Consider the following 26,141-nt stretch of genomic DNA (forward strand, 5'->3'; position numbering starts at 1 on the left):
TATTGAATGGAGTAATAAAGTTTTACTACCCACTACAAAAGTCTTTTGACACTGGTGAATTGAAACATTTCACTCAACCAATTGCTGATGTACATTGTATTTGCCAGTTTCCCTTTTATGACACTTATATGAATCCTTCTATCCATTCATATAAAGAAAACACATGTACACCCTTTTGTCTGATATAGTTTATAATCTTTACGTGACAGTGCATGTTGTCCATTCTGGAACTGTGCTTCTTCAACTTTGTACTAGTAGTTAACAGATATACATGAATGTATTTCACATCCAAGTGTGATAAACATCATGATACATGTATTTGTGATGGTCCAAACTTCTGTGGCTGTTGAGTTCTCAGTATTATCAGCAGGAGGAAAAAAATCTTGTTGGTTGTAGAAGTTCCTTGTTGGTATAAGATAGTCATAAAATGTTCAAGTTGCAAAATAAAAAAAAAATCAAGCTTTTGATTTTTCTTCACATTTTGAAAGAAAATGACCTAAAACATCTACATGGCCTACTTGCAACATATATCATATCAAGCTAGTGAACTCATTATTTTCACTATTAGCTTCACTACTCACTTTGACTTTAAGTACATGATATAAATATGCATTTCTGACCATCAAATCTTTACAATTCATAATTCAATTGATGCCATTATTTGCATAGATATGTACATCATATTACATTTACTTATTTCATTTATATTTAGTGACAATGTGAAAATCACTAGTGAAATCACCATTATCTACAGAAAACAAATAATATAAACCCAGTGTACTATAAATCTTCAAATATTCGTGCAAAAATTCTGTTTTACTCAACTCACTGAAACATACGTGACTGTATGTTCTGTTTTCCATTGTCTTACTAGGGCTGTAGAACTGCAAATTTCCTTCTATTGCGAGATTAAGACCTCACAAACATAAATCAACTTAAAGAAAATGTGTGAGTCTTGTATGATCAGAAGGAGTTGTGTAGAAAGTTGGTGATCATAGCCAAGGCCTGACCAGGCTTCCACTGTGGAACCATGTGTCCTGCTCCCTGGAAGGGAAGGAAACAAAAAATTAAGAATGTGAACAACAAGACAGGACATACCCAAAGAAAACCATGGATGTTAGGCTACTACATGTACATGCAATTGTATCATGCACTGAAATCACAGTGCCTTCTATAACACATGTTTGGGTTACAAAAAAAAAATAGCAGGTGACAATGTACTAGGAAAACTCAGAAACTCATGACTTTTTCTATGCAGTACCAGTACAATTAGCAAGCATAACTTTTAACTCAAGTACATGTCCTTACAGTGACAGTGAAAACATTCTTTTACTTAAGACTGTCCTCGCCAGTTTACATAAGGGCCACCTACCTTGACTGTCACAAATGTCAGGTTCTGAAACTGCTTGATGAATCCTGCCACCTGGTTATTGTAGGTCCATGGTTTCCTAGCAGCTAGGACCTGCAAACATAGAACATTTACATGTACCAGTAGGACAAACATCATAAAAACCTTCTCCCTGCTGACTTAAATGCTGCAACAATAGACAATTGGTAGCCAAACAGCTACTTAAGGTTCAGACATAGCATGCATGATCAACCAGACAAACAAACAACTAGCTGTTCCGCAAACATTTTCACAACAAATCACCTCTTTTTGTTAAAAGAAACATCACAACTTTTGTACAAATCAGGATTTTATCAATACGTGTACGACTAGAAATGACATTTTGACTGCTATCCAGCAATCTCAGCAATGACTAAACCAAGATGTATAAGTTACATTCTGGATGAGTTGAGGAACTTGCATAAATATAACACGACTTACAGGTTGTTTTAGTGACTCCACGAACCACTGATCACCCAGGAAGTTACAGGCCATGTCGGTGTCTCCGTTGTAGACCAGAGCTCGGTACTTGGGCAGGAGCGCCAGGTACTGGTCATGCATGGTGGAGTAAACTGTCGTGTACTGGTCTCCTACCTCCGCACTGCAACACAATTAGAGATTTCATTTTATTATCTTATTAAGATTTTACCGCATTTTTGGAAGGATTGACACAACAACTGTAAGATTTGAACCACTCACACTGGGGAGGACCCCTAATCTTTTTGATAAGTGTTGTGGGACCTCCGGCTTAAGAGGACGTCCCTAGCCGAAGCTGGGTACTCATTTACACTGAAGTGAAGTGAGGAAAGTCGTGTTAAGTGCCTTTTCCACGGGCACAATATTGGCGGGATTTGAACCAGGGACCTTTTGGTTCTGGGCCAAACACGCTACCATTACACCACACGACCCCATCACCAATCAGAGATGGCAGACTTCAACCCCTCCAGGTGGGTAAGAGACACAAAGTACCTGCACAGCGCCCATGGTTGTACAAACTCCGGGATGTGTAGTGCCAGCCTAACATCCGGCCGGTTGAGCCACGTGGTCTGGGCAGTGGCATTAATACAAGGCGGGGTCAGACCCACTTTGGTGGGGGCTGTGTACATTCTGGAACCATTCACCTGTAATAACAGAAGTTATCTATTAATAATGGGCTCAAAATACTTTTTATCTACATACCTGCACTGGTCCAGGCAACATTGAAAATCACCTACACCAGACAAGTTTTACCTGCACCACTTAAAAATTCAGGATGTATGGATCATACTGAAAACTGTTCAGAAACCACTGCTATTATTTCTTCCTCATAGGTAGTAACAACAGTCAATGCAGCAAATAAAAAGAAAACTCCACATACACATACATGTATATAAAACCCAGTACATGGACCATACGATCTGAAATACCTGCATAGCTCCAAGTTTACCTGCACTAACCTGCATACAAGTAGCAGTAGGAAAACATGAAACTTAAGTCTAAAAGACACAAAAGTTGTCCACAACCTAACACACTGACCTGAGGTTTGGGAGGTGCTGGGAGAGGCAGCTTGAAGGCGCTGAACAGGTGACTGACGGCCATCCTCCATCGGGCGAAGTGTGGAGGCAGACCCCCTGCGCAGTCCAGGTACAGCGCGTACTCATTCAGGCCAATGTCGAAAATAAAGTGCATGGCTTGTCGTACCTAAGAAAGAACATAGCCAGTGTTACACAATCTCTTGAGTCTCATTGGGCCTCCTCCCTGAGAGCTTGTGGCCATACACCTCTTGCTTCTAAGTGGTATGGAAAGAGTAGAAATTGGCCAGAAAAACAGATAACATACCAGGGGAGCTGGGCCGCTAAAGAGTACATTTTGCCACTCCCAAGAGCTCTTTCCAGTTGCTTCCCAGAGCCTGACAGAGGCTAACACACATCTGTATCTGTATCTGTATAGCCGGTATAACCGCCTTTCGGCGTAACACACCAGCTTCGCAGGCACGCGGCGCGGCGGCAGCTGGCTATATTACACCGATCGACTTGTTACACCTAAACCTTGAACTTCTGGCTCTAGACATTGTTTAAAGCTATCTATTGACAATGCCCCTACTGTACTTGGTGACAGTGAGTTCCACTCTGCGATAGTTCTAGGAAAGAATGAATTCCCAGAACCTATAGGAGCTTAGGATTCTTTTTCACTATGAGAGTCAGTCTAATGGTAGTAGTAGCAGTACTAGTAGTAGTAGTATACTGTATTTGAGCTGCTCTTGATTTTCTGTCACTATGGAAACCAGTCATCAAGCAGACAGTTTTATGCATATATTTCATCAAATGTTCTCACCGATTCCTGACAGTTGGCGTCCTGATTGTCTGCAAACTGGCAGCCGGTGTCATCTGAGCAGCAGTACTTGTTTAGAGATGTCCAGATACTGCAGGGAACAGGGGTCACTTATGAGATTACCAATACAATTTATGTGAAACTGTTGAATATAGGAACATAGAAAATGTTGAAATTATCTTTCCTAAAACCACATATAAAATAATGCAACCATGATGATTTGAAAACCAATGCACAAAATTTCATTATGTAACACTACAAGATCTGTATGTGTGTTTTCATATGAATCTGTATGTGTGTGTGCATGTGTTTGTTTGTTTGTTTACTTGTTTGTATGTGTCTCTTTGCATGTGTGTATGTGTGTATCTGTGTCAGGTTTGTGTGTGAAACCTTACTCATCTCCATAGAGCCCATGGTAATATCCGTAGTACACGACAGAGTTGGCGTTCATCACATGGCTCGTCAGCCCGTTTCCTATCCCAAATCCCTGGGGAGAAGACAACAAAAAGGACATGATTATAAAGCATTACAATTCTAGCCTGGGTGCCATTCTATTTGTATGCCTGGGCTCCCATACTTGCTCCCTAAGAAATAGCTAGAATGGGAGCCCTGGCATACAAATAGAATGACACCCAAGCTAATACAATTCTGCCTGAGGCATAGCAAAAAAAATGATCAATGAATATTATGAGGACAAATGATGGTGATGATCAGAATGATAATTAAGATGGTGTGAAGAAGATACATGTGTACAACATAAATGTATAAAAGTTATATGAATATGAAAACCAATGAATAACAATGCAAGTCTTCATAACCTCGGACAAATACACAATATAGTAATACATATACATTATACAGTGACAGGTGTAGCAAGATTAAGCCAGAACAGAATACACCTGGGTACATTCTGGCCAGGGGTATATTCTAGCCTGCTACACAGGCACTAATACTATGAAAACTACATACCTTGAAGTTTATGGAAGTGTTGGCCTTCATGATGTTCACAGCAAGGGTTGGGACGTAGAATCCGCCGTAACTCTCTCCAACAATGTAGAAATCATTGGGAAGAAACTGGGGGAACTTCACGAAGAAACTCTGAACTGCTGCCAAATTATCCATCGCCACCTCAGAGGAAAAGGAAAGGAATTTGATGTGTGAAATTTTAGTCTACATATAGTCTAGCTTTGAAATGAAAATGAGCATAAATTCTGATTATTATACTATATGAACTTTGAGGTTTTTGCATTCTCATTTTGAAATTACAGTTCTTTTGGCATTGTCCAGGTGTACTTTAATGTCCTTTTGGAAACCATGTCACTTGTAGTCGTATAGGCAGGTAGTCTGGACTACTATCACGAGTAGTAATACTAGTATGCTGGCCTGCTAACTCTTGAGAGTGAATTTACAGTTGTCTGTGTCATCCAATGATCATCATTGGCATTTCCAAAATCATACCCAGTTGCTTCATCCCCAACTGTTCTTTTGGCATATCTTATAATTACCTGGATGTCCAACCTTCACCGATGTACGTGATCATCATTTGCGGAGTAGTTTTTGTCCATTGAATAGGGTATGCAACGTCCTTGCTTAAACGTTATATAACCTCCTTGCTTAAGCTGCTAACTCTTGAGTGCTACACACTTAAAGATGAGTTAACAGTCGCCCGTATTACCTGATCGTCGTTTGTGGAGTAGTTTTTGTCTGTGGAGTAGGAGAAGCCAACGCCGGCGGGTGACTCGAGGTACACGACGTTAGCAACCTGGTTCCAGCTGTACGGGTTCTCGTACAACGTGCTCCCATCATCCTCTACCTGCGCAGGCAGGAAAAAAACAGAATCACGTTCATGATCATTATATCATTACAATTGATACGGGAAAGAGAACTGGCCATGTATGGTATACATTTCCTGGACAGTGAAACATTACATTGGAAGTAAATCTCCAAATAGCTTATCTAGTAGAAGAGTTTGAATTTTCTATTGAATCTTATAATACATCCAATAGTTAATCAGAAAATTGTTGTACGAGTATACTACTAGTAGTACAAAAAATAATGTTACAACACTTAAGGAAAATCTCAAACAAGCTGTAAAATCTGAATCTCACATGATACGGTCCATTTTCTGAGAGATATCCGTCCAGAGAGCTGCACCCTGGTCCTCCGTTCAGCCACAGAACAACAGGGTCGGTTTTTGGGTTTCCCTGAGATTCCACAAACCTGGTAACATTGTACAGTGCAAAACATTATGTTATATGACTATACAATGTCACAACGTATTACATTTCTACAAATGTGGGTGATAAATGTAACATTACTGATTTTTTTACACGTCTGGTGTCTGCCTTCAATGTCTATTCAAGGGAGTTATCAATTTAATCAACCTCCTTATCCTGATAATAAGTGACATGTAAAAAGTCAATTAACCAATCAATCAAAAGGTTTATTTTGTTAACAAAGGGACTGGCAGTCTGAATGCCTTACTCAAGTTGTTGTATAAAAAGATAGCAACTCTGCATTAAAACAATTAACGTTAAGTTATTAACATGATAATTAGGTCATCGTCAATTCAAACAATAGCTCACTTATTAGGGATTAGGAACTAGGTGTGACTGGGAGCAAAAGTACAGAAACAAAACAGCAGGTCTTTTCTTGAAAGTGTTAAACCATACAGGTGGGTTGTAGAGTTATATCCGGTACCGACGACTGTTGTCAGTCACATGCTAGTCACAAGTTTGTATAGAACGCTCACCAGTAGTGCAGCCTCTTGTTCCCCGTAGCGTTCACATAGCCGGAGTACTGCGCGAATTTCGGATTCGTTGCCAGACCAGGAAGCTTCTGTATTTGGTCTGGATGCACAGCAAGTGCCTGGAACACGGAAAGCAGCGATAAAGCGCAGAGAAAAGTTACCGTGGCCGTGTCCGCAGACATGATGTTGTTCAACTGCTTTGTTTGCTGCAGTTCGGGAATAAACCGCATGAGGGAAGCACGTGAGACGAAAGTCAGGGTTACTCACATCAGCTCTGTAGAGGTGCTAACTGAAAGCTGTCTGCGGAGTACTCCACGGTTTTAAGTGAAATATCTCTGAAGGTTTTTCCAAGAGACTTTAAACTTAAGTTTAAAGATGTAAATAGTGTTTAAGACCAAATCGTAATTTCATATATTTAGTCAAAATACAGGACATTTTTTTTTTGCCCCTTTCATATTCTAGTCGCTGAACCAGCTGCTAGTTTCTGCCTACTCCGTTTTTGGACATGTATCATTGTCATGGGAAGGTGACATCATCGGGTAGAATTTAGCCAATGCACCTTAAATATGACTTCTTTCACCTTAAGTTACTAATTTCATGTATACATCTGCTCTTTTATACTATAAAATAAGAGCTTTTTCTATCAAAGTATTCGCGGCTTCTAAAATGAAATATTCTAAATGTACCCCCTTAAATTTAGTGGTATAGCCTATATGGGTCAAAGGTTGGACATCTCTTTCTGTTCTTCGTGGCGTCAAATTTCCTCCAAATTTTGAACGTTGTTCAACGTTTTAACCAAGAACTGACGTGACCTGCAACTGAACTGTAAAGGCTGTAATGGGCCTGGAAACCAGTGAATCGTGCAGTGTGGTGAAACAACAATTCCGTCCAACTGTAAGTGTAAGGTGAAGCGAATGTTGGAAAGTTACTGCCGTTATCCAAGAGCTCGAGAAAAATGTCCTCTTCACAGCTTTGCGTGTTGCTGGTCGTCTTGTCGAACGGTTTCCTCCGATGTTGCGGACTAACGGACGTCACAGAGACCGTCTTCCCCAACCACATCAACCACGGAACCATCGCTGCTGTCGGCGACTTCAACGCGGACAAGCAAACGGACCTGTTCGTGTTGACCAACCAGGGTAAGCTTGGCGTTGTGATTTTATAGCTCTGATGAGGTTCCTTGGTGATACTACATGCTCTTTCTCTTGTATATAAATGACCTACCAGATCAACTTGACTCAAATGTGAGGTTATTTGCCGATGACTGTCTATTGTATGTAGAGCTTTCTACACAGACCGACTCACAACTTCTCCAAAAAGACCTGAACACCCTGGAAGAATGGCAAAGCAAATGGCTCATGCAGTTTAATCCCGAAAAATGCTACATTATGCACATAACAAACAAACGAACACCACATGCAACTAGCTACCAGTTTTGTGGTCAGGCTTTAGCAACCACAAAAATCCATCCGTATCTGGGCGTCACGCTGACAAGCGGACTGAAGTGGGGTGCACATGTTAATAATATCACAACTAAGGCGAAACAGACATTGGGAGTGATTAAACGTAATCTGTGGGCATGTCCAACGAGAGTAAAATCACTTGCATACACGTCACTTGTAAGACCGAACCTAGAATACGCTGCGACAGTATGGGATCCATATACAAAGAAAGACAAAGGCAAATTGGAAAGGGTACAGAATCAAGCTGCAAGATTCTGTATGAACAACTATGTAAGAGGTGCTAGTGTCACGGAAATGAAAAGAAACCTACAGTGGACCTCACTTGAAGACAGAAGAAAGATGTCTAGACTATGCATGATGTACAAAATGACTAATAAACTGGTGGATGTCCCAACTACTAAGTACCTAATACCAGCCCAGAAGAGAACAAGAAATAGCCACGCATTCAAGTACCAGAGTTATCAACCAAGGATTGAGGTGTTCAAGAATTCATTCTTTCCTAGAACTATCGCAGAGTGGAACTCACTGTCACCAAGTACAGTAGGGGCACTGTCAATAGATAGCTTTAAACAATGTCTAGAGCTAGAAGTTCAAGGGTTAGGTGTAACAAGTCGATCGGTGTAATATAGCCAGCTGCCGCCGCGCCGCGTGCCTGCGAAGCTGGTGTGTTACGCCGAAAGGCGGTTATACCGGCTATACAGATACAGATACAGATACATGTAGTACTGTATACATTACATAGAATTTACACAGGTAAACCAAGGAGGTTCAATTTTAACTGACTGTCAGTGACAGCTGTCAATAAAATGATACCATAACAGTACAGTATGTGCTTTGTGAGATGAATGTTCTCAAACAGTCAGAGATTGGGAGCACTTCCTCATGATCAGGACATAAATGAAATCACAGAACTTCAAGCAAGCCGTACTCCTGCACCTGAGGAAACAATAACAACACAGTGCACTCCCCCTGTGCATCTTACACCAACAGAGGGGTGTTGCACAGTATCTTCTCAAAACAAGAACAAGAATGAGATATCTAGATAATTAGACTAGTAGAGGTTTTTGTTATTTTCAAAATTCACAAATGAATGAATGAATTTTTGTTTACCTTTTTTCTCAAGGACGGCACCTGGATATCTTACTGATGGGAGACAAGCATCCTCAGTACTTAAAAAAGGACAGACGACTGCAGCTGGACATGTGAGTTTTCCTCAGAATGTACTATAGATTACATGTACCTTATTCATTCCTATGAACAGGTGGGGCCTCCTCACCCTGAAGATGGTATAGAGGTACATTGTGCAGGTATGTGAAAAAAGAGTCTCAATTTTCAGTCATCTGCAATTTATGTTTTCATGCCTCACTTGTTACCGAGTACAAACATTAGGGAAATCCTACAACTCTTGTTCGTCAATTTGAATAAATGTACAAAGATTATAGAGCTTGAAAGACCACGTAGTGCAGGTAAATCAAAACTGTGGAGGTACTCTATTTCTGATGTCTACCTGCACCAGTCTGCATGAACTGGATTTATATGTACAGTATGTGCCGATTTTGTGTATCTGCATTGACGGTTACCCCCTGTTCCCCAGAATGAGACGATGACAGGTGTTGTACCACTCGACGTCTACCTGCACCAGACCATGTACTGGTTTTAAACATGTAGGTGTATGTGGATTTGCATTGATGGTTTCCACCTGTTCCCCAGGAATGAGACGATGACAGGTGTTGTACCAGGCGACTACGACGGAGACTCGCAGATGGACATCCTGGTGACGACCACACCCGGTAACGCCATGGCAACCAGGGTGCACATCTTCTGGGGGAGGACAAAATCTATTGGTGAGCGAGTCCACCGCCATTCAGCACGGTTTGCTCCATTTTTACAGAAGGCCTTCTTGTTACCTTGCTGATGTTTTTAGATTCAAATTTCACACGATGTTGGCAAACCTTACATTCATCTTCCTTTAGAGTAGATGGGCCTATCTGTAAATTAGAAACTTAATTGCGATACCGGTACGTCTGGATTGTGTATCCTTGTCAGTACAGCTGGTATAATCGCCCTTCAGTGTAACACACCATGCGGCTTCGCAGGCATGCAGAGCGGCAGGAGCTATCTATATTACACTGAACGACTTGCACATTTAATTTTCTAGTGATGTAGCCTCAACTGTGCTTAGTGGCAACGAGTTTCACGAATTCCGCCACCATTCAGCACATCTTGCTCTGTTTTACCCTGGAATTGTTGTTCTGTTTTAAGATACAATTTTCACATGATACTACAAAGGCCTCATATTCATCCTCCTCAAAAGTAGATGGGCCTACTTGATAGATATACATGTACATACATTTATAGGTTTTTGTTTTTCTATGATGGAATATTTGGTGTTTCAGGTCCGTCTGTCACCCTACCAGTGTCCTTTACAGATGAGCCCTTAGTGATGGAGTAAGTACACTGTATCTTATATTAAACCATGATTTAATGTTCTTGTGTATACTGTGTATTCTTAAAAGGAAGAAAGAGTCACAAATATTGGAAAACAAAAATTCATTTCCCACAAAAGTATAGTAACTTATTAGTTGCATAACAGCAAATCTAAATTTTTGTACACAGTTTTCTCATTGAATTTGAAGCACTAGAAATATACATCATTTGATTTGTTATAGACAAATGTTATTTTCCACTGTAACAAACAGCTATTTCACACACTTCTGTTCCCCCAGTTCCAATGGCAACATGATTCCGGACATCTTCGGTGAAACGTTGGAAGGACATCGACTATTCTGTGAAGTCCTGGATAGGTGAGATGTAGATGTGTATTATTTGAAACTCTTGTCTGTTTGTGCTTTGAAAACATGATTAACAGCACTGGTCATAAGTCAGGTAACTTCCTTGTGGCCTATGTTACAGAAATCAGGGTAACGTGAGTTGCCAGCCCCTAGGAGGGCACAACGATACCCAGTTACCTCCGCTGAGGCGTCCGCACTCCAATGCTTTCCTAGACCTCGTGGGAACCAACCACTTCCCAGGTACGCAAAAATTAAACCATGGTTCAAATTTATCTGTTAACAGGTGCAATGGCCAAGTGGTTAGAGTGTCTGCCTTGCAATGTTTTGTGCAGTAGGTTCTACTAGGTTGTGTTCACATCTTTGCCTTTGTTTTCACAGATCTGTTGCTCACAACAAGAAATGAGTCTGCTTCTGTGTTCTCATTTGAAGTTTGGGAAAATCAGGTAAGTCCCAAATGTGGCTTCTGTATTACTATAGTAAACTACATGTACGTGTATGATAATAATCTATATAATGTATATAACCTATTGATTGCAATGATATTTTTCCTTTCTGTAGAATGGAGTATTCACCTGGAATGGACAACCCCTCTATCTGCCACCAGGGGTGACCGTAGCACACATAGGACAGTCAGCATTCGCAGACATAGGTGAGGACTTGCCACTGGATAAATTCTGTGAAGGGTCAGACATTCCAGGTAGCATTTCAGATAGTAATTGATCTGACGGAGAATAATGTATTGTTTTTTTTGTTGTCTCTCAGATGGGAATGGAAAACAGGACCACCTCCTGCCTGTATGTGAGGATTCAGACTGTCGGCAAAGTTCTGTCTATGCTTACCTGGATGATAAGGTCAGAGCTAGACCTAGGTATGCGATTTGGAGAAATTCGAAGGTCGCGTTTCACCATATCGCATGTCGATTTTGGCCACCTCAGAGCGCAAACGCGCAGATCGCCCTATGTGTTCGATTTTGTCCACCTGACAGTGAAAACGCGCAGATCGCCATATGGGCGGCGCATGCCATCATTTCTGTGCGAATTTGTCCCCCTGAAGACGGAAACGCGCAGATCGCGATCTGTGCGAAACTCTCCACCCAACAGCCGGAATGCGCATGACCTTCGGCGCCACTAACAGCAGGGCCAACCGCCTGAAGTCGGCCTGCCGCCGAGCCCACCTGAGTGCAGGCTCCCGAGTGGGCTGTGACACTGTAATCAGCGTGACGACCCCTGGTTTTACAACATATACAACACGGCATCATGAAGTATATAGTAACCTACTTGGTGTTTGTGAAAATATTTGTTTCTGTGTAAGTTTTTGCACGAACGGAGCACCGGCCAGAGCGCCTGTCCGGCTCGTCGGTAAAAAAAAAGCAAACAATATACATGTAGTAGACTAAGTGTTCTTCGGTTATAACTGTATATTCCACAGACACTTATAGACATATCTTTCTGGTAGCTTTTGCAAGGACATTTGGTAATTTTTTTGTAAGTGTCTGTGCAGCATTTTTTCAGCTAAAATCCCACCGGTTGACTCGGTCAAGACGGCAAAAGGTAAGTGATCGCAGTAGCCAGGGGAGATCATCGGGCACACAGCGCCGTGGAAAAAGGTTTGCATTACACATAGCTGTGTACAGAGAATAAATATTTCCTACATTATCGGCACCTTTTGCTTAAATAGAAGTCTACCAAAAAAAAACAATGATTTGTCTGTAGTTTGTCTTATTCGTAGAACAAACTTATAGCCATTTGGAATATTGTAAAATGTCGGCGTATGAACCGACAAAGAAAATGTTGATTGTCCGGTAAAGTCTTTGATTTTCATGTCCTCCGTTAGGAAATCCTTTGACATTGCCTACTATGCATAATTTTCAGACAGTGTCAGACTAGTTAGTTTAAGCCCTTTCTTCTTAATTAAACAATCTACTCACCAACACAATGCGAGCAAGTAACCTGTTCGGTGGGAAAGCACTCTGCGGACGCGGGAAATTTTAATATGAACACATTAACCTCACCAAACAATAACAACCTTTGCCTAACAATAAAGTGCGTGGCGTTGTCCACCAGATGTCCTAAGAAAACAACAGCAATATTTCGTAAGGTGTGACAGTCAATAATATGATAGAAATGTCCACATACGGTGACTTCTAGCCAATCATTGATAGTCTACCTGTTGCAAAATTCTTCGGACTACAGTAGCTCAGTCACTCGCATCAGCACTAGCCAACATCAAACGGCTGGTGCATGACGAAGGGTGAAGAATCCAGCTTGACCGTACGCTAATGGAGTGGTTGGACCTTCAGCGGAAGGAAGGGATCGCTGTCAATTAATTTCAAAAGCAGTTGTCGCACCGCAGGCGTGCAAACACCAACACAAGCATTTCTTTCATTGGGGAACTTTCTTGTAGATTATATTATATTTCAATCCATCTTATGATCAGTTGGGGTTGTCGTTAAAATGATAATGAATATATAGGTTATTGTAGCATGATCGATATTCCTCTGCAACAATAATTTTCAAATTTGCTTGACCGGGAACGTACACATATTTGTTCTATGAAATGAATCCAACTCGCCGCAGAGGTGAGATTGGCAGGAAACGCAATGCGTTCTGGGGCGTTCCTTCAGAGGACAATGACCCCTTGTTTTTAAAATGCGTGCGTCACCCCATACAGGCTCGGCGTCTTTTAGACAAATTATTAAAGGAAATTTAAATTCTTCAACATATAAATTTGGATAGACTTTAAGATCCTTCTAAATTTTGCGATCAATCTGAACAAGCAAAACAAACCGGAAGTTTACTGGAACGCAGCTTGTGAATTTCATGTTTACAAAAAAATCAGAAGACATACACAAAACAACCTACTTTCTGTTGTTGCATATATATATATATGCTACAAATTACCTGTTCTTGGTCAAAGAACTTTTTTGATGCCTGCGGTAAGCCCCTGAGTGCTATCAATGGGTTCTTCGGGCCAGGGCAGCCCAACTTACCGGCAACATGTGGATCCGGACCGTAGGTTGATCGGCGCGGTCAGCATCGCCCAGTCAGCTTTACCAGTACTTGTGATATTTCGTAGTTTAGACGGGCCAGTCTTTACACTATCGCCAACGTTAACGTTATAATTTCACGGCATACTACAGGCGTCATTCCTACCGGAAGATTCCACTCTACTCTAGACGTACTCTTTAGTAAATCTGTCCCCGAGTCTACCTCGGTATTTTCGGTGATTTATGACAAGTTTCTCAACGAATAGTCCTCCTGGGTCCAGTGTAGGGAAAGAAGGCAGTTAACTTACCGGTACTGATTAAATTAATAGTAAGACAGTCTTACCAAACTGCCAGTTTCAACCAAACTTTGCGGGTATGTTTGTATTTGGTCTGAAAAAAATCCCAGCGCAAACCTTGTCATGTATAGAATAACGTCGGGTTCCGGCCGCGATATTTTGCGCCGCGGGTTTTGACTGAATCCTCTTTTTATATTAATACATATGAACAGTATGTACAAATAATTTCTCTCTACCTTGATTTCTATGAAAACACTTACCACAAAGTCGCCAAGCCGATACCACAATGGATGACGGGATAGCGTCACAACATCACCGTCGCCATCTTGTTATTTTGGTAGAGAGGGAAGTTATGGCGATTGTCGTAAATCCCCGTGTAGATGTTAGCATTAGAGGGCCACCTTATTCTAGCACGCAATAACATATAGCGTTACACTTTAATCATCGTTATTGCACATTCTTGCCCAGATGGGCTAAGTTATAGCCCGGTATATAACCGCCGGTAAAGAATACTTTGGTCCTATATTTGCTTCGAGCTGTTGACCAACTCACTCACACACACATGCTTTTCGGCGACCCTACTTATTCATAACTTCGCCATTTAGATGGCCCCACCATCACACTCTCGTCAACGTTGTAATTTTACTGTACACCCCTCAATATCATTCAGAAATATTTGAAATACATTGTAAAATATGTTGCCGACTCTACGTGGATATTATCGGCGATTCAGTGTTTCTCAACGAAAACTCCTCTCGGTCCTGTTGAAGACTCTGTGAGTGGAGGAAAGAAAGCAACAAGTTAACTTTCTGACTAATACTAAGACTAAATCAAACGTTGGCATTTGGTCTAACTATAAAATCCCCAGTGTAAACATATGATGTTTAAAATTCACGTCATCAGGCCACACCACATTTCGGCAGGCTCATTTCGGAGCATTTCCCGTACGTGCGATCAGATCGCATCTCGGCGATCTGCGAGTTCCCGCCTTCAAGCGGAGAAATTCGCACACACATGATGGCCTGCCCCTCATTTGGGCGATCTGCGCGTTGCTGCTCTCAGGTGGCCAAAATCGCACACACGGCCGATCTGCGCGTTACCGCTCTCCGGTGGCCAAAATCGACATGCGATATGGTGAAACGCGACGTTCGAGTTTCTCCAAATCGCATACTAAAGCCTACCTGAAGGTCAGTATACTACTAAGACTAGGTGTCGATTTTGCACAACATGCAGTCAGTATATCAATGTGTCTGTGTGTAATCATACTGGTACATAATTATACACTTTGCACATTTGTATCATATTTGTATCATGTTTTAATAGTCTATAACATCCCCTGCCCTGTAGTGGTCTCTTGTGCTGAAGACGACCGCCTCTGATGATGTGACCTGGAGATTCGTGCCCCCGACAGTCAGTAACCAGCCCATCACCCTACGGATGGGGGACCATAACCTGGATGGCTTCCCTGATGCCCTGGCTGTCATACAGGTCCAGACTGACAAGTACGTGTGTGTGTACCAAACTTCGGCAGGGCTCAAAATACAGGAGTGGTAATACTGTACTCCTTTAGTGGACCAACTCCCCTGGTACGTTATCTGTCTATTTGGTGGCCAATTTCTACCCTTTTCAGCCATTTCTGAACCCTACTGGCTACTGAACAGGGAGACATTGTGAATAAAAATACTCTTTTTACACAACCAATTTTTTTGTACAGCAGACATTTTGAGACAGATTGGGACATTTCAGTGACTGTCTATCACCTTCCTCAGGGCAATTCTGACTGGTTTACATTTATGTTTGGGAATGCATCTTTAGCAACTGTACTGTGCAATGTGAACAAGTCCTTAAGGATTTAGGTGACAGAAATGTTGGCTGAATAAAAGACTTGATTGTGGAAAAACGTCTCTTTATTCAGTGACTTACAAACCTGATGAAACTCACAGAAGTGAGACTTTGTGTGACAGAGGCTAACTGCTCTCTGCTGTTTCCAGGGGTTATGAGAGGAGGGCAGCCCTGCTGATTAACAGTCCCTGTGAGGATATCGTCAGCTGCACACCTGGGAAGAGAACCTTCACTGTACAGCCCATCACAGCTGTACCAAACGTCACTGTCGCTACCTTCTTCGACCTGTTTGAAAAGGTAAGGACGCCTTCTTATAGACTAGTATTTTTGACTTTGAGAGTTTTCAAGATGTTATGACTAAATATGCGTCAGAGTTTGAACTGGTCAACAGATATAACCACCATTCAGCACACAGTGGCAGCTGGTTATATCACACAAAAAGACGTGTCACGCCTAACCCATTAAAATCTCCATGTAACTCAGGCTGGGTGCTTCATTTGCTAAATGATTTGGCAACATAAATAAGTAGTGGCATTGAGCATGACTGTCATCAGTGAATGTATGTGTTTGTGTTTTACAGGGTGTGTTGGACATAGTGTTGATGAGTGATCAGGGGCCGGGAAAGGACTTCCAGCTACATGCACTGGAGAACAGCTTTAGTGAAGACGTCTGCTTCCTCAAGATTATGGGTGAGTCAGGACCATACAAGACTTTATCTTTCTGTACATTATGTTAGGTATACTATTTGTAGATATCATACACATTAAGTACAATATACGATGTACCATATGAAATCACCATCTTGGCTTTTCTTCTGTTTCAGTGTTGAGTGGACTGTGTTTCTCTGACTGCAAGTCCGGCAAGGTGAGTACATTACACACCATGTAGCATGATACATGTACATACCAGTATGGCTTAGCTGGTAATATGTCAGGGCTTTAATCCCATTGCCCATTGTTGGTGGTCTGCGCTGATTGATTTGCACAATTTTGACGCTTTTCTCCAGCCATACGGTGTGAACCAGCCTGGTCCTCTGGTCTGGTACAAAACCACTGGGTCGGATGGAACCACACAGACCAGCTCAGGTACTCTTCAACTTATCCTTAGCTACTGCTTTCAACAAAAACTCCATGATGTATCCAGCAATGATGACATCTAGCAGCAGATACTAGTTTCACAAATCTTAAAGAGTGACGTAAATTGTATTCAATGTGATAAAATATAAAACTTTTGAAACTCTTATGTAGACGTTTGTATGTACCATATTTTGTTCCTTTTTTCCAGCTGCCCAATTGAGTCAGACTGCCCACCTGGCCCTACAGTTGCCGTACACCGTGTTCGGACTGGGGAGAACACCCAACTTCGTGGATGAGCTCTGGGTAGAAATACCTGCACCACCTGGCAAAGTAAGCCAACTTTACCGTGTAAAAGGAGTAACGAATTGTTGAAAATTCTGTTGTCAAGTCATTTAGTCTGGGATATCTCGACCACGAAGATTGTGTTAGTGTACTGTGCAGTTCTGACATGTTGTTGTAACTGCCTCCACCAGGCTTGGATAGTAAGATTTGGCAAAAATGCGGAGAATTAGCTAGGACTCTAGTAGGAGTGTGAGCCGCAATAAGAGTAACATTTCCTACAATTGTTTCAGGACCCACGTGTACGCCGGTGGACCTCCATCATTCCGAACTCTCAACTCATCATCATCCCACAACCCATGGACCAGCCTGACCAGTAAGTGGGGGAGTTTTGGAGTCTGGAATATAATCACTTTGTTTGGCAACTGTTTAACTTATCCTCCAGCTTGCTTAAGTATCAGTGAGATGTACATTTGAGATGTAAGACAGTAGCCTGGGTGCTATCCTCCATAGTTACCGCTGACTCCCTATCGTCGCTGGCCACCACTTCTTAGACCACTTCTTGTCCAAGAAGACCACTTTTCATTGGTCCATTGGGTGGTCATCTAAGACACAAGTTTGCCAGTGACAATAGCATGGATGATGGCACCCAGGCTATTAACTAGCCTCTACCAGGCTTCATAAAGTGGCTAAAAGGAGTAGAAATTGACCAAATAGACACAGATAATATGGCAGGGGAGAGTCTGTGGTAAGAGAACAGTTTGCCACTCCCAGATATCATCTGTCTATTTGGCCAACTTCTACTCTTTCCAGCTTCTTCTCGAAGCCTGGTAGAGGCAACATTAATCCAGATGTTTTGTGTTGCTGCCTGTTGTGTAGATGGCTGAACAAGTTACTGGTGACCCCGGGACAGCAGGCCCTGCTGACGGCCGGTGCACTGTTGGGGACATGTATGTTCATCGCAGGGATCGTCGGAGGGCTTCACTGGAAGGAGAGGGTAAGGAGAATGTACTCCTATGTTTCACACATACAAAAAATTTGTACAGTTGCTAGTGGCAAATGTGTAGATCTTGGCCCATTGGTGACACCAAATCCATTTGTGTCCTCATCAGTGTTTGGACACAAGTATCGACAATTGGCTGAAAGGCCTGATGGGCATCACTCCACCATACAGGGAGGGAAGTCGTGTTAAGTGCCTTTCCCAAGGGCACAACATCACAGGCAGGTCAGGGGATCGAACCCTGGACCTCTTGGTTTTGAGCCAACTGCTCTGACCATTATGCCATGGGACGCCACTTTCACAAGGCATACTATCAACCAGTTACAGTGCCTGTTTGCACCACACAGAGTTACACATATCTACTGATTGTACCAGTGACTGTACAATGTCAATGAGAACATGTGTGTAGTGTGAGTCTTGTTCTGATATTGTTCTTTATCTGCCCTACAGAGACATGACCAGAAAGAGAGAAGACAAGAGGCTCATCACTTCCACTTTGAGGCACTGTAACCATGGTTACAGTTAGACGGAGGGAGGACAACATCTGTTGCAACTACATGTACATGTATATAGATGGAGCTGCATAGAAGCATACAATGTACATGTATTTCTTTGTTGGAATGTCATCAAACTTTTAATTTCTGATCAATATAAAGTGACAGTAAAGAGACTTTTGTGACAATTCATGATTGATGAAAATGTGATGAATAATGTGATTATGTCTTTTTTGCCCATGCTGCTTATTCATTTAGATGAAAAAATGAATTATGTATCCAGTGAAGACGTCTCTCATCATATACATATTTTTGCCTGTTGTCAAGTGAGCTTTTTACTGTGCAAATCATACAAGTGGAGCTCTTTTGAACATCGTTAAAAAGTAGGTAAATGGACTTTCAATAGAAGAGTAACACAAAACTTTGGTGTAGTTTTTGTATCAGTATACAGTGTAATAATATAAATAAACTGCATTTACATTTGCAGTGTATTGCCAATTGCAAAGTCCAGTCAGCTAAAAATTGCAAAATCTGAAATGAGAACTATTGTTATAAATGTACATTTAGTGATAGCTCTGATTGTTTTAGTATATTGTATTTTCTTCGTGTATTTATTAAGCCTGATAAAAGAAAACAAGATACAGTCAATGAAATGTATATTAAGTAATTATGAATGAATGATTTTTGTTCTGTCCTATGACAGGTCTTACTACATGTGCAATAAACAAGAAACAAAATGAGGTTAACATTTCTTTTTCTTCTTTATCTCATCAATGTATCATCCTTATACACACCATACAGTATGGCCTCAAACTATTTGCACCACAATATTGGCAGCAATCACAAATATCACATTGTCACTGTTCTAACCTGTACATATCCTACAGCTTTATTTTCATCTTATTCCTGTGACATGGGTCCTCTGAGTACAATGTATTAATAAAGGAAACAGATCAGTTTTTCTAACGAAAGAAATCTTCAAAATCTTACACCTCATTGCTTTGTACAGGAGTTGCAGGCCTGAATATACCACTGGCCATAATATATCCAGGGGTACATTCTGAACAAGGGTATATTCCAGCCTGCTACACCCATTTCCTTATACCATTTGGTTTATAGACACAAAAGCTTCTATGTATCTCATTAGGTATAACCAGCACAAACCTGATTTTTATAAATGGGAAATTCAATCATTAAATTAAGATATCATACACAGTATTGACAGTAATAATAATACAAAGTAAGACCGCTGTCACACTGGTGTACCCGAGACTGTACAGAACATTCAACACATCGTCAGAACGTACTGTGCTTGTGCAAAACTGGGATTTTTCTCGGTTCTTGTTTTGGTCAACATCGCATCAGAATTTTGCCTGATGCTGAGTTTGAAACTATACACAGGGTGTCATGCTTAAATATGTGATTAACTTTCTACCAAAGTGCTATGCACAATATAATACATTACAGGTTTTGCAGTGCTTTCTGCTGTAGTTACTTGATTTGGTCAGTTTATGACTTTGTAGAAAGAATCTAATATTGTAAATAAGTCAAAGTATGACAATGAGCACATGCTACGATATTCCCAGTTTTCCTGACTAAAGGTGTTGGTCATCAAGCATCTAGAATCTAAGAGGCCCAACCAGTAGAAGGCTGATAGATGACTGTATGACTTTGCTAGGTTAATATTTACCCTTTGTTTGCTACAACTTAAATCCACACTACGACTGCCCACCAAGTCGTTAACTCACTAACCTAGTTACCACTGATTACTTTTTATCCTGGTATTATTTTCTGGTCATGATATAATAGTGTTACACAATATGATACATCAATCACTTGCAACAAAAGCTCCTCAAAGAAGCCTTATAGTTGTAGGTATTCTCTCCTTGACATCTAAAATCACCGTAACAATCTGAGTTTTCGTCAGCAGCAAGAGAAAATACTGTAAATCAAGATTTTGTTGCGGTACTTTTGTACGTCCTCACAGTTTTTGCGGCCACTTCTGTACCGAAAAATTATCTTTATCGTAGGCAAATAATTCACCAACTTTCTTTTTGCTGCACCTGCCGCCACCGCGAATGTATAGTTCCATGAACATGTCCATTTTTATCACGGAAGTTCATCTGTGTTGGTAGTAATCATAGTAAAATGTTGCCCTCGTCACGTATCAGTAAAGTCTCATGTGAATAAGGTCACGTGATTGTAACCGTAACTCTCGCGAGATCACGTTGATTGGTCAGTAATTATCCTGATGAAGGCGACAGTGGTCACTGAAAATTTTATCTTTTGTGTGTTGGAATAAAGTTCAACGTTTTACTACTAGTATGTCCATTTTTCTCAGACCGCGAACATAATATAAAGTTAGCCTCCATAGCATGCCAAAAACTAGGGGTTTTGGGGGTCTTCAGGGTCTTTGGAATCTTTTATGTGCTATTTTCTGATTGCATATAGACAACATAGCCAGCCTGGTTGAATTACCCCCGTTTTTTAGAACTGGGCTAATCAGAAAACAGCCAAAGACCACCAAACTCCCAGTTCTATAAGCCTGCTACGGAGGCTAATATAAAGTGATTTACAGTAGTTTTTTGTTTTTTGGCGACACCTGGAAGGCGATGCCAGCTGTACATGTGTGTAGATCATTCAGAAGAGAAGAGGTCCCCAGCGGAGGGCAGCGGTGCGAGCCCTCCTGTCACGTCAGGTAGGAGCGTCAGGTCTGGCAGGTTCTGCAGGTGGGACTTCAGCTCTTTCCTCACGCTGGTCACCTTCGCCAGCTTGGTCTTGTACTCCTAGGAAAAATAAACATGTAGCACTTATAAATACTTTTTTGTCCTTGCATTCTGGGCTATTTTGTGTGGCAGTGGTCTGATGCCTTGAGGTTAAGCAGCAGTGTTAGAACTGAAAATAATTTTATCTGGTTGGTCAAACATAGAATAGAGTCTTCTTTAAGACAAGTAATAAAATCTCTCCCTTGCATTTTGATGCCTATAAGACACCTTCCTCAGAGCTTGTGACATAAAGCAGCAAGAAGCAGTACTGGTAGTACTGTACCTTACAAGTCAGAATCTCTGAGGAAAATGTCTGATAGGCATCAAACGTAAGAAGTAGGGGACATGACTGGTTGTGTAAAAGAAACCTCCAACACGAGTTCAGGTATGCAGAATTCTAGAAAAAAGTAGATACAATACAAATGCTCACCGACAACATTTCCTCGGACTGCGCTAATTTCTCCTTCTGCACGGCTACAAAGTCCTTCAGCATCCGGGACACGTGTTTCCTGTCCTCCAGCTCGGCGGCCAGTCTCCCGTTGTACTCCGCCAGTAACATGCACGCCTCATCTACCATCTTAGACAACTTTTCTGCTGAATCTCGGTCTGCTAGAAAAAAGGAGTACAAGACATTAGAGAGCATGGCCTTGCCAGTGTTAACTCCCTGGATAGGGCCGCCTGGAGGTACGGAGTAAAGAACAGTACTACGGTACTAGCCGACTGCTGCCAACCCCTGTGACAGGGACAACAACAGCAGTATAATCTAATCCTGGATGGTGAGTGAGTGAGTGACAACAGTAGTAGTAATTGGTTTATTGTTAAAACGCCAAGCTTTACAGTACAAAGTAACAGTAAAACGAACATAGTTATCATAACAATATGTCAAAAGACTATGGCAAGTAACATTCAAGTTCATTGTAGTTCATATATTGAGGGGACAAACCTTGTATTTTCTCTAACATGGAGACATCCTGTACTTCAGGCGGGAGGTTTGCGATCTTCTCTCTCACTGCAGCGTCACTCGAGGCCGAGTGTTCCAACTCCTCCAGGGCCTTCATCAGCTCCTCTGGCTAACAGTGAGGAGCACATGTAAGACTATAAGTCAAAGTAATGAGCTCCCTTGGGTAACAGTTAGGAAGACAATCATGTAAAACTATACAGTTCCTGGCTAACAGATAAGAACACATGTAAAAATGTCTGTATAATGTCCTTTGGTTAAAGCAACAGAATTGGCAGTCCTAAGCACTTTTGCTACATGCATATACACAAAAACATCTCAACATCAACTTTAAGTCCTTCTCATGATGATCAAGTCCTTCCTACACCATATTGTATATAGGACAGCCCCAATCTCCATTTCTACAGCTCTTGGGCCATAAAGCTGCGCAAACACTACAGCAGGGGGCTAGTCCTCTGGTAGACCATGTATAAGTTACCACAAGTACGAAAAGAAGTGAATCATCTTGCAAAGTGAATCAACGCTTTTTCATGTAGACCTGCAGACAGCTTAGGGCTAGCATTGGGCCTCAGTGACCTAAGATCTTTCTTCCTAACATCTGCTTGGAGATTTGGGTCAAGACTTCTTACTTCAGGAGGTTCCCTTGGAGACCCCTCTTCTTCTTCCTCTTCCTCCTCGAGTAGAACGACCGGCTCCACCTTCTTCTTCTTCACGGGCGATCGCCTGTCTTCGTTTCCTGAGCGCTTGTCTGAAAAATGAAATGAAGCACATTGTTGTATATTGGGGTTAAGCATATAAATATGCTAGCCTGGGTTCCATCTTCTTTGGATGCCGGGGCTCCCATACTCACTCCCTAAAATATTTCTTAGGGAGCGAGTATGGGAGCCCCGGCATACAAATAGGATGGCACAGAGACTATAAATATGCATCTGTTAGTGTACTGCTTGTTGACACTGCTGAATCTGATAGCTGAACTGAGCCTGATTTCAATAAAGCTTCTAGCAGCCCTTCCACTGGTCAAGCCCCTAGCCTGGCTACATCACACTTCTAGCAGCCCTTCCACTGGTCAAGCCCCTAGCCTGACTACATCACACTTCTAGCAGCCCTTCCACTGGTCAGGCCCCCAGCCTGACTACATCACACTAAGACTTCTAGCAGCCCTTCCACTGGCCACTCCCCTAGATGCTACATGCAGATTACTAACATCTAAAGTTAGGAGAATTGGGAGCATCATAATCCTGTTGACTTACGCATAACATTGTCAGACTGAAAACTGTCTGTTACCAAGTGTTGGAGGCTGTGATAACTGGTTTCCATCGTATGACTAAGACAGAATCCTGAGTTCTTCCAAGGAGGTTAATACTTGTATTTACAAGTTGTATTTAACCTCATTGGTTCTTCTTGCACTGATTTTGATTGTGATAAAGATAAACATGTACAAACAATACTTACGAAGTCCCCGTTTGAGTTGGTCGACATAATCTGCATCATATACTGCTCTTTCCTTCCAGATGTCCACTATTCTTTCCAGCCGTTTTACTGTATCGTCATCTGTTGCACTGGGGGGACAAAACAGAACAGGCAGTTTTAAGTTTCTCTTATCTGCTACAAATATAATTCATAAGCTTGTGAATGTAAAATTTCTTTACAACAAAGGGTTCTTCTTCTTCTTAATCTTAATGATACTGGTACAAAACCCTCGCGGGTATAGCCGACCAGGGGTAGGTCTTGGTGCACGGCTAAGAACGGCCGGTGGTGGTAGTGCTCATAACAAATAAAGTGAAAAAGTTCTGTACAAGGTGAAAAAAAAGCGATGCTCTAAACAAAACCTGGAGTTAGATACTAACACTGCAACAAAGTGCATGCAAAGCTGGTGTGTTACGCCAAAGGGCAGTTATAGTAACTTATACTGGCCACACAGATACTATTCATCCATATATAACAATTTCTAACAAGAGAGGAGACATGACAGTATTTGCTCTGCATGGTGTCATTGGTTAGAAGAAAGGGTGTGGCATCAAACTCCATATATGGGAACAAACAAGAGTAATACGTTGGTGAAGGTTAGACATCCAGGAAATTAGATACGCCAAAAAACAGTTACTCAAGCAACTGGATATGATTTTGGAAATGGTCAGACGTTTCAGGTAGCGTCCACTACCTTTCGAGTTTCATCAGTGACACTAGAGAACTTGTGCAGAAATGTAGCAAGAGCTATTGATTGATATGCAAATAAGTGACCGTTTGACTGTCTGACCATCCTTTTCCAAAATCATATCCAGTTGCTTAAGTAACTATTTTTTGGGCATATCTATATGCATAATCTGCAAAAAGAAATAGAAAAGCAAACCAAAAATACTTAAAAAGCATGCCTGTTCCGCGACATGTCTGGAGACTTACGTGTACCTTGCTACATGTTGGAATGCGCGCACCAGAACGTTGGTGAACTCTTTGGTGAACTCTGGTCCCTTTTTCTTACTGTTCTGTATGACATCGTTGGCCAGGTACATAAACGTAAGCTTCCTGCCGGGTTTGGCTGGAATGGAAGAATATTTGTCCTTTAAAAGAGGGCCTGCATGGGGGGGGGGGAGGTGATTATGACTTACGCAAAATTTTCACAAGAATCACAACCGATTACAAATTATCTTAAATTCTCAGAGCAGATTACGGCCTAACACTTTGCGACTAATGTACTATTATGAATTACGTTGATTTTTGGGGAGGCTGACTACAGATGACTAAAAAGGCCTGATTACGCCATACGAAAAAGGGCATGCAGGCCCCCCTTTAGGTTTGTAATCTCCAAGCCGATGTTTTACCTAGTCTAATTAAATCATGCTACTAGCAACATTTAGAGCCTGTGTACGAAACATGGCTAAGTAAAATGTCTTGGTATAAACATAACACGACAAAGTCTTTGTTTATATAATTTTGTTATATTTAGCAAGCATGTGCACAATATCTTGTTTACCCAAATTAAGGTTTACATCAAATTAAGAGGAAGAAGATCTAAAACAGATCTAACTTTTGGTGCCATCATAATTTGCAGCAGACGTGAACTTCACAAAACAAGAAAGAGGCCAACCACGTTCCCCAACCACACCCCCATATGGTAAGCTCAACATCACATATTTCATTCAATTGATTTTAGGCTGACTCAAGACAAGTTTAATCTCAGTTGCAGCTTTAACCACTTACTACAAATTTTCTTCTATCCCCTCAGTATTTCCCTGCACAACGAAAGAGCCGAAACCTCACCTTTGTGTAGCTCGTTCTGCCATGTTTGCACGATGAGTTTGTGATGTTTTCTATGGTGGATCAGCCAGAGAGACAAGGTCTGGATGCTCTGCTGCGAGTTGCTCAGCTCGGAAAGCTTTCTTTCCAAGGCACTCTCGGAAAACGAAGTCATGTTGTGTGGTTCGCAGCGACGGGGCTAAAGCACTCCGGCAAAATCGCCCGGTACAACAAGTTTTCTGAGCACTAGTCTGGAACGTTCTGCTATTTGCTACCACAAAAACATCTGGGGAGGGGGGCAGATGTGACCCAGTTTTGTGAACACGGCAGGACAGAAGTGAGCGGCAGATTCGGCACATGATTCGGTACTACTATAATAAGCTCGTCAAAATAACGTTTTCCACATTTAGAGTCTCCTGTTGGGCCTAATATCTTGCATTAAATCCAAGCTTAAAGAAATCTAAAAAAAAAAGGAAATATTTAGGCTAGAATCATATAAAAAATTAACAATGT

The 26,141-nt window shown here is 41.6% G+C and overlaps 3 protein-coding genes across 6 annotated transcripts; 1 reads left to right on the plus strand and 2 right to left on the minus strand.

The window, feature by feature from the left end:
• Positions 1-850: 850 nt before the first annotated feature.
• On the minus strand, positions 851-6,712 carry LOC109480593 (lysosomal protective protein-like). The gene is made up of 11 exons (XM_019782827.1): positions 6,450-6,712; positions 5,806-5,917; positions 5,373-5,510; positions 4,667-4,825; positions 4,093-4,184; positions 3,701-3,788; positions 2,903-3,067; positions 2,357-2,508; positions 1,829-1,988; positions 1,373-1,462; positions 851-1,044 (listed from the first exon to the last, which is right to left on the minus strand). The coding sequence occupies exons 1-11, from the start codon at positions 6,674-6,676 to the stop codon at positions 964-966; spliced, it is 1,464 nt and encodes a 487-aa protein (XP_019638386.1). The 5' UTR covers positions 6,677-6,712; the 3' UTR covers positions 851-963.
• Positions 6,713-6,890: 178 nt separating this feature from the next.
• On the plus strand, positions 6,891-18,777 carry LOC109480587 (T-cell immunomodulatory protein-like). Its single transcript, XM_019782821.1, has 18 exons — positions 6,891-7,582; positions 9,030-9,108; positions 9,617-9,750; positions 10,303-10,354; positions 10,633-10,710; positions 10,820-10,938; positions 11,077-11,141; positions 11,257-11,347; positions 11,461-11,549; positions 15,328-15,482; positions 15,972-16,119; positions 16,403-16,511; positions 16,646-16,686; positions 16,829-16,907; positions 17,107-17,228; positions 17,471-17,553; positions 18,057-18,174; positions 18,628-18,777. The coding sequence occupies exons 1-18, from the start codon at positions 7,402-7,404 to the stop codon at positions 18,685-18,687; spliced, it is 1,803 nt and encodes a 600-aa protein (XP_019638380.1). The 5' UTR covers positions 6,891-7,401; the 3' UTR covers positions 18,688-18,777.
• A 2,496-nt stretch (positions 18,778-21,273) lies between these two features.
• On the minus strand, positions 21,274-26,020 carry LOC109480460 (regulation of nuclear pre-mRNA domain-containing protein 1B-like). 4 transcript variants are annotated; one of them, XM_019782654.1, is made up of 7 exons: positions 25,653-26,020; positions 24,801-24,930; positions 23,847-23,953; positions 23,024-23,142; positions 22,380-22,506; positions 21,867-22,042; positions 21,274-21,457 (listed from the first exon to the last, which is right to left on the minus strand). In XM_019782654.1, exons 1-7 carry the CDS (start codon positions 25,801-25,803, stop codon positions 21,308-21,310), a joined length of 960 nt encoding a protein of 319 aa, XP_019638213.1. In that variant the 5' UTR covers positions 25,804-26,020; the 3' UTR covers positions 21,274-21,307. The 4 variants fall into 4 exon arrangements, with proteins under 4 accessions (XP_019638213.1, XP_019638212.1, XP_019638211.1 ...); XM_019782653.1 differs by having other exon boundaries at positions 21,275-21,457; positions 21,867-22,045; positions 25,653-25,972; XM_019782652.1 differs by having other exon boundaries at positions 21,276-21,457; positions 24,795-24,930; positions 25,653-25,971.
• Between the last annotated feature and the right edge of the window lie 121 nt (positions 26,021-26,141).

Source organism: Branchiostoma belcheri, unplaced genomic scaffold (genome assembly GCF_001625305.1).
Source record: "Branchiostoma belcheri isolate BF01 breed outbred unplaced genomic scaffold, Haploidv18h27 scaffold51, whole genome shotgun sequence".
Lineage (NCBI taxonomy): Eukaryota > Metazoa > Chordata > Leptocardii > Amphioxiformes > Branchiostomatidae > Branchiostoma > Branchiostoma belcheri.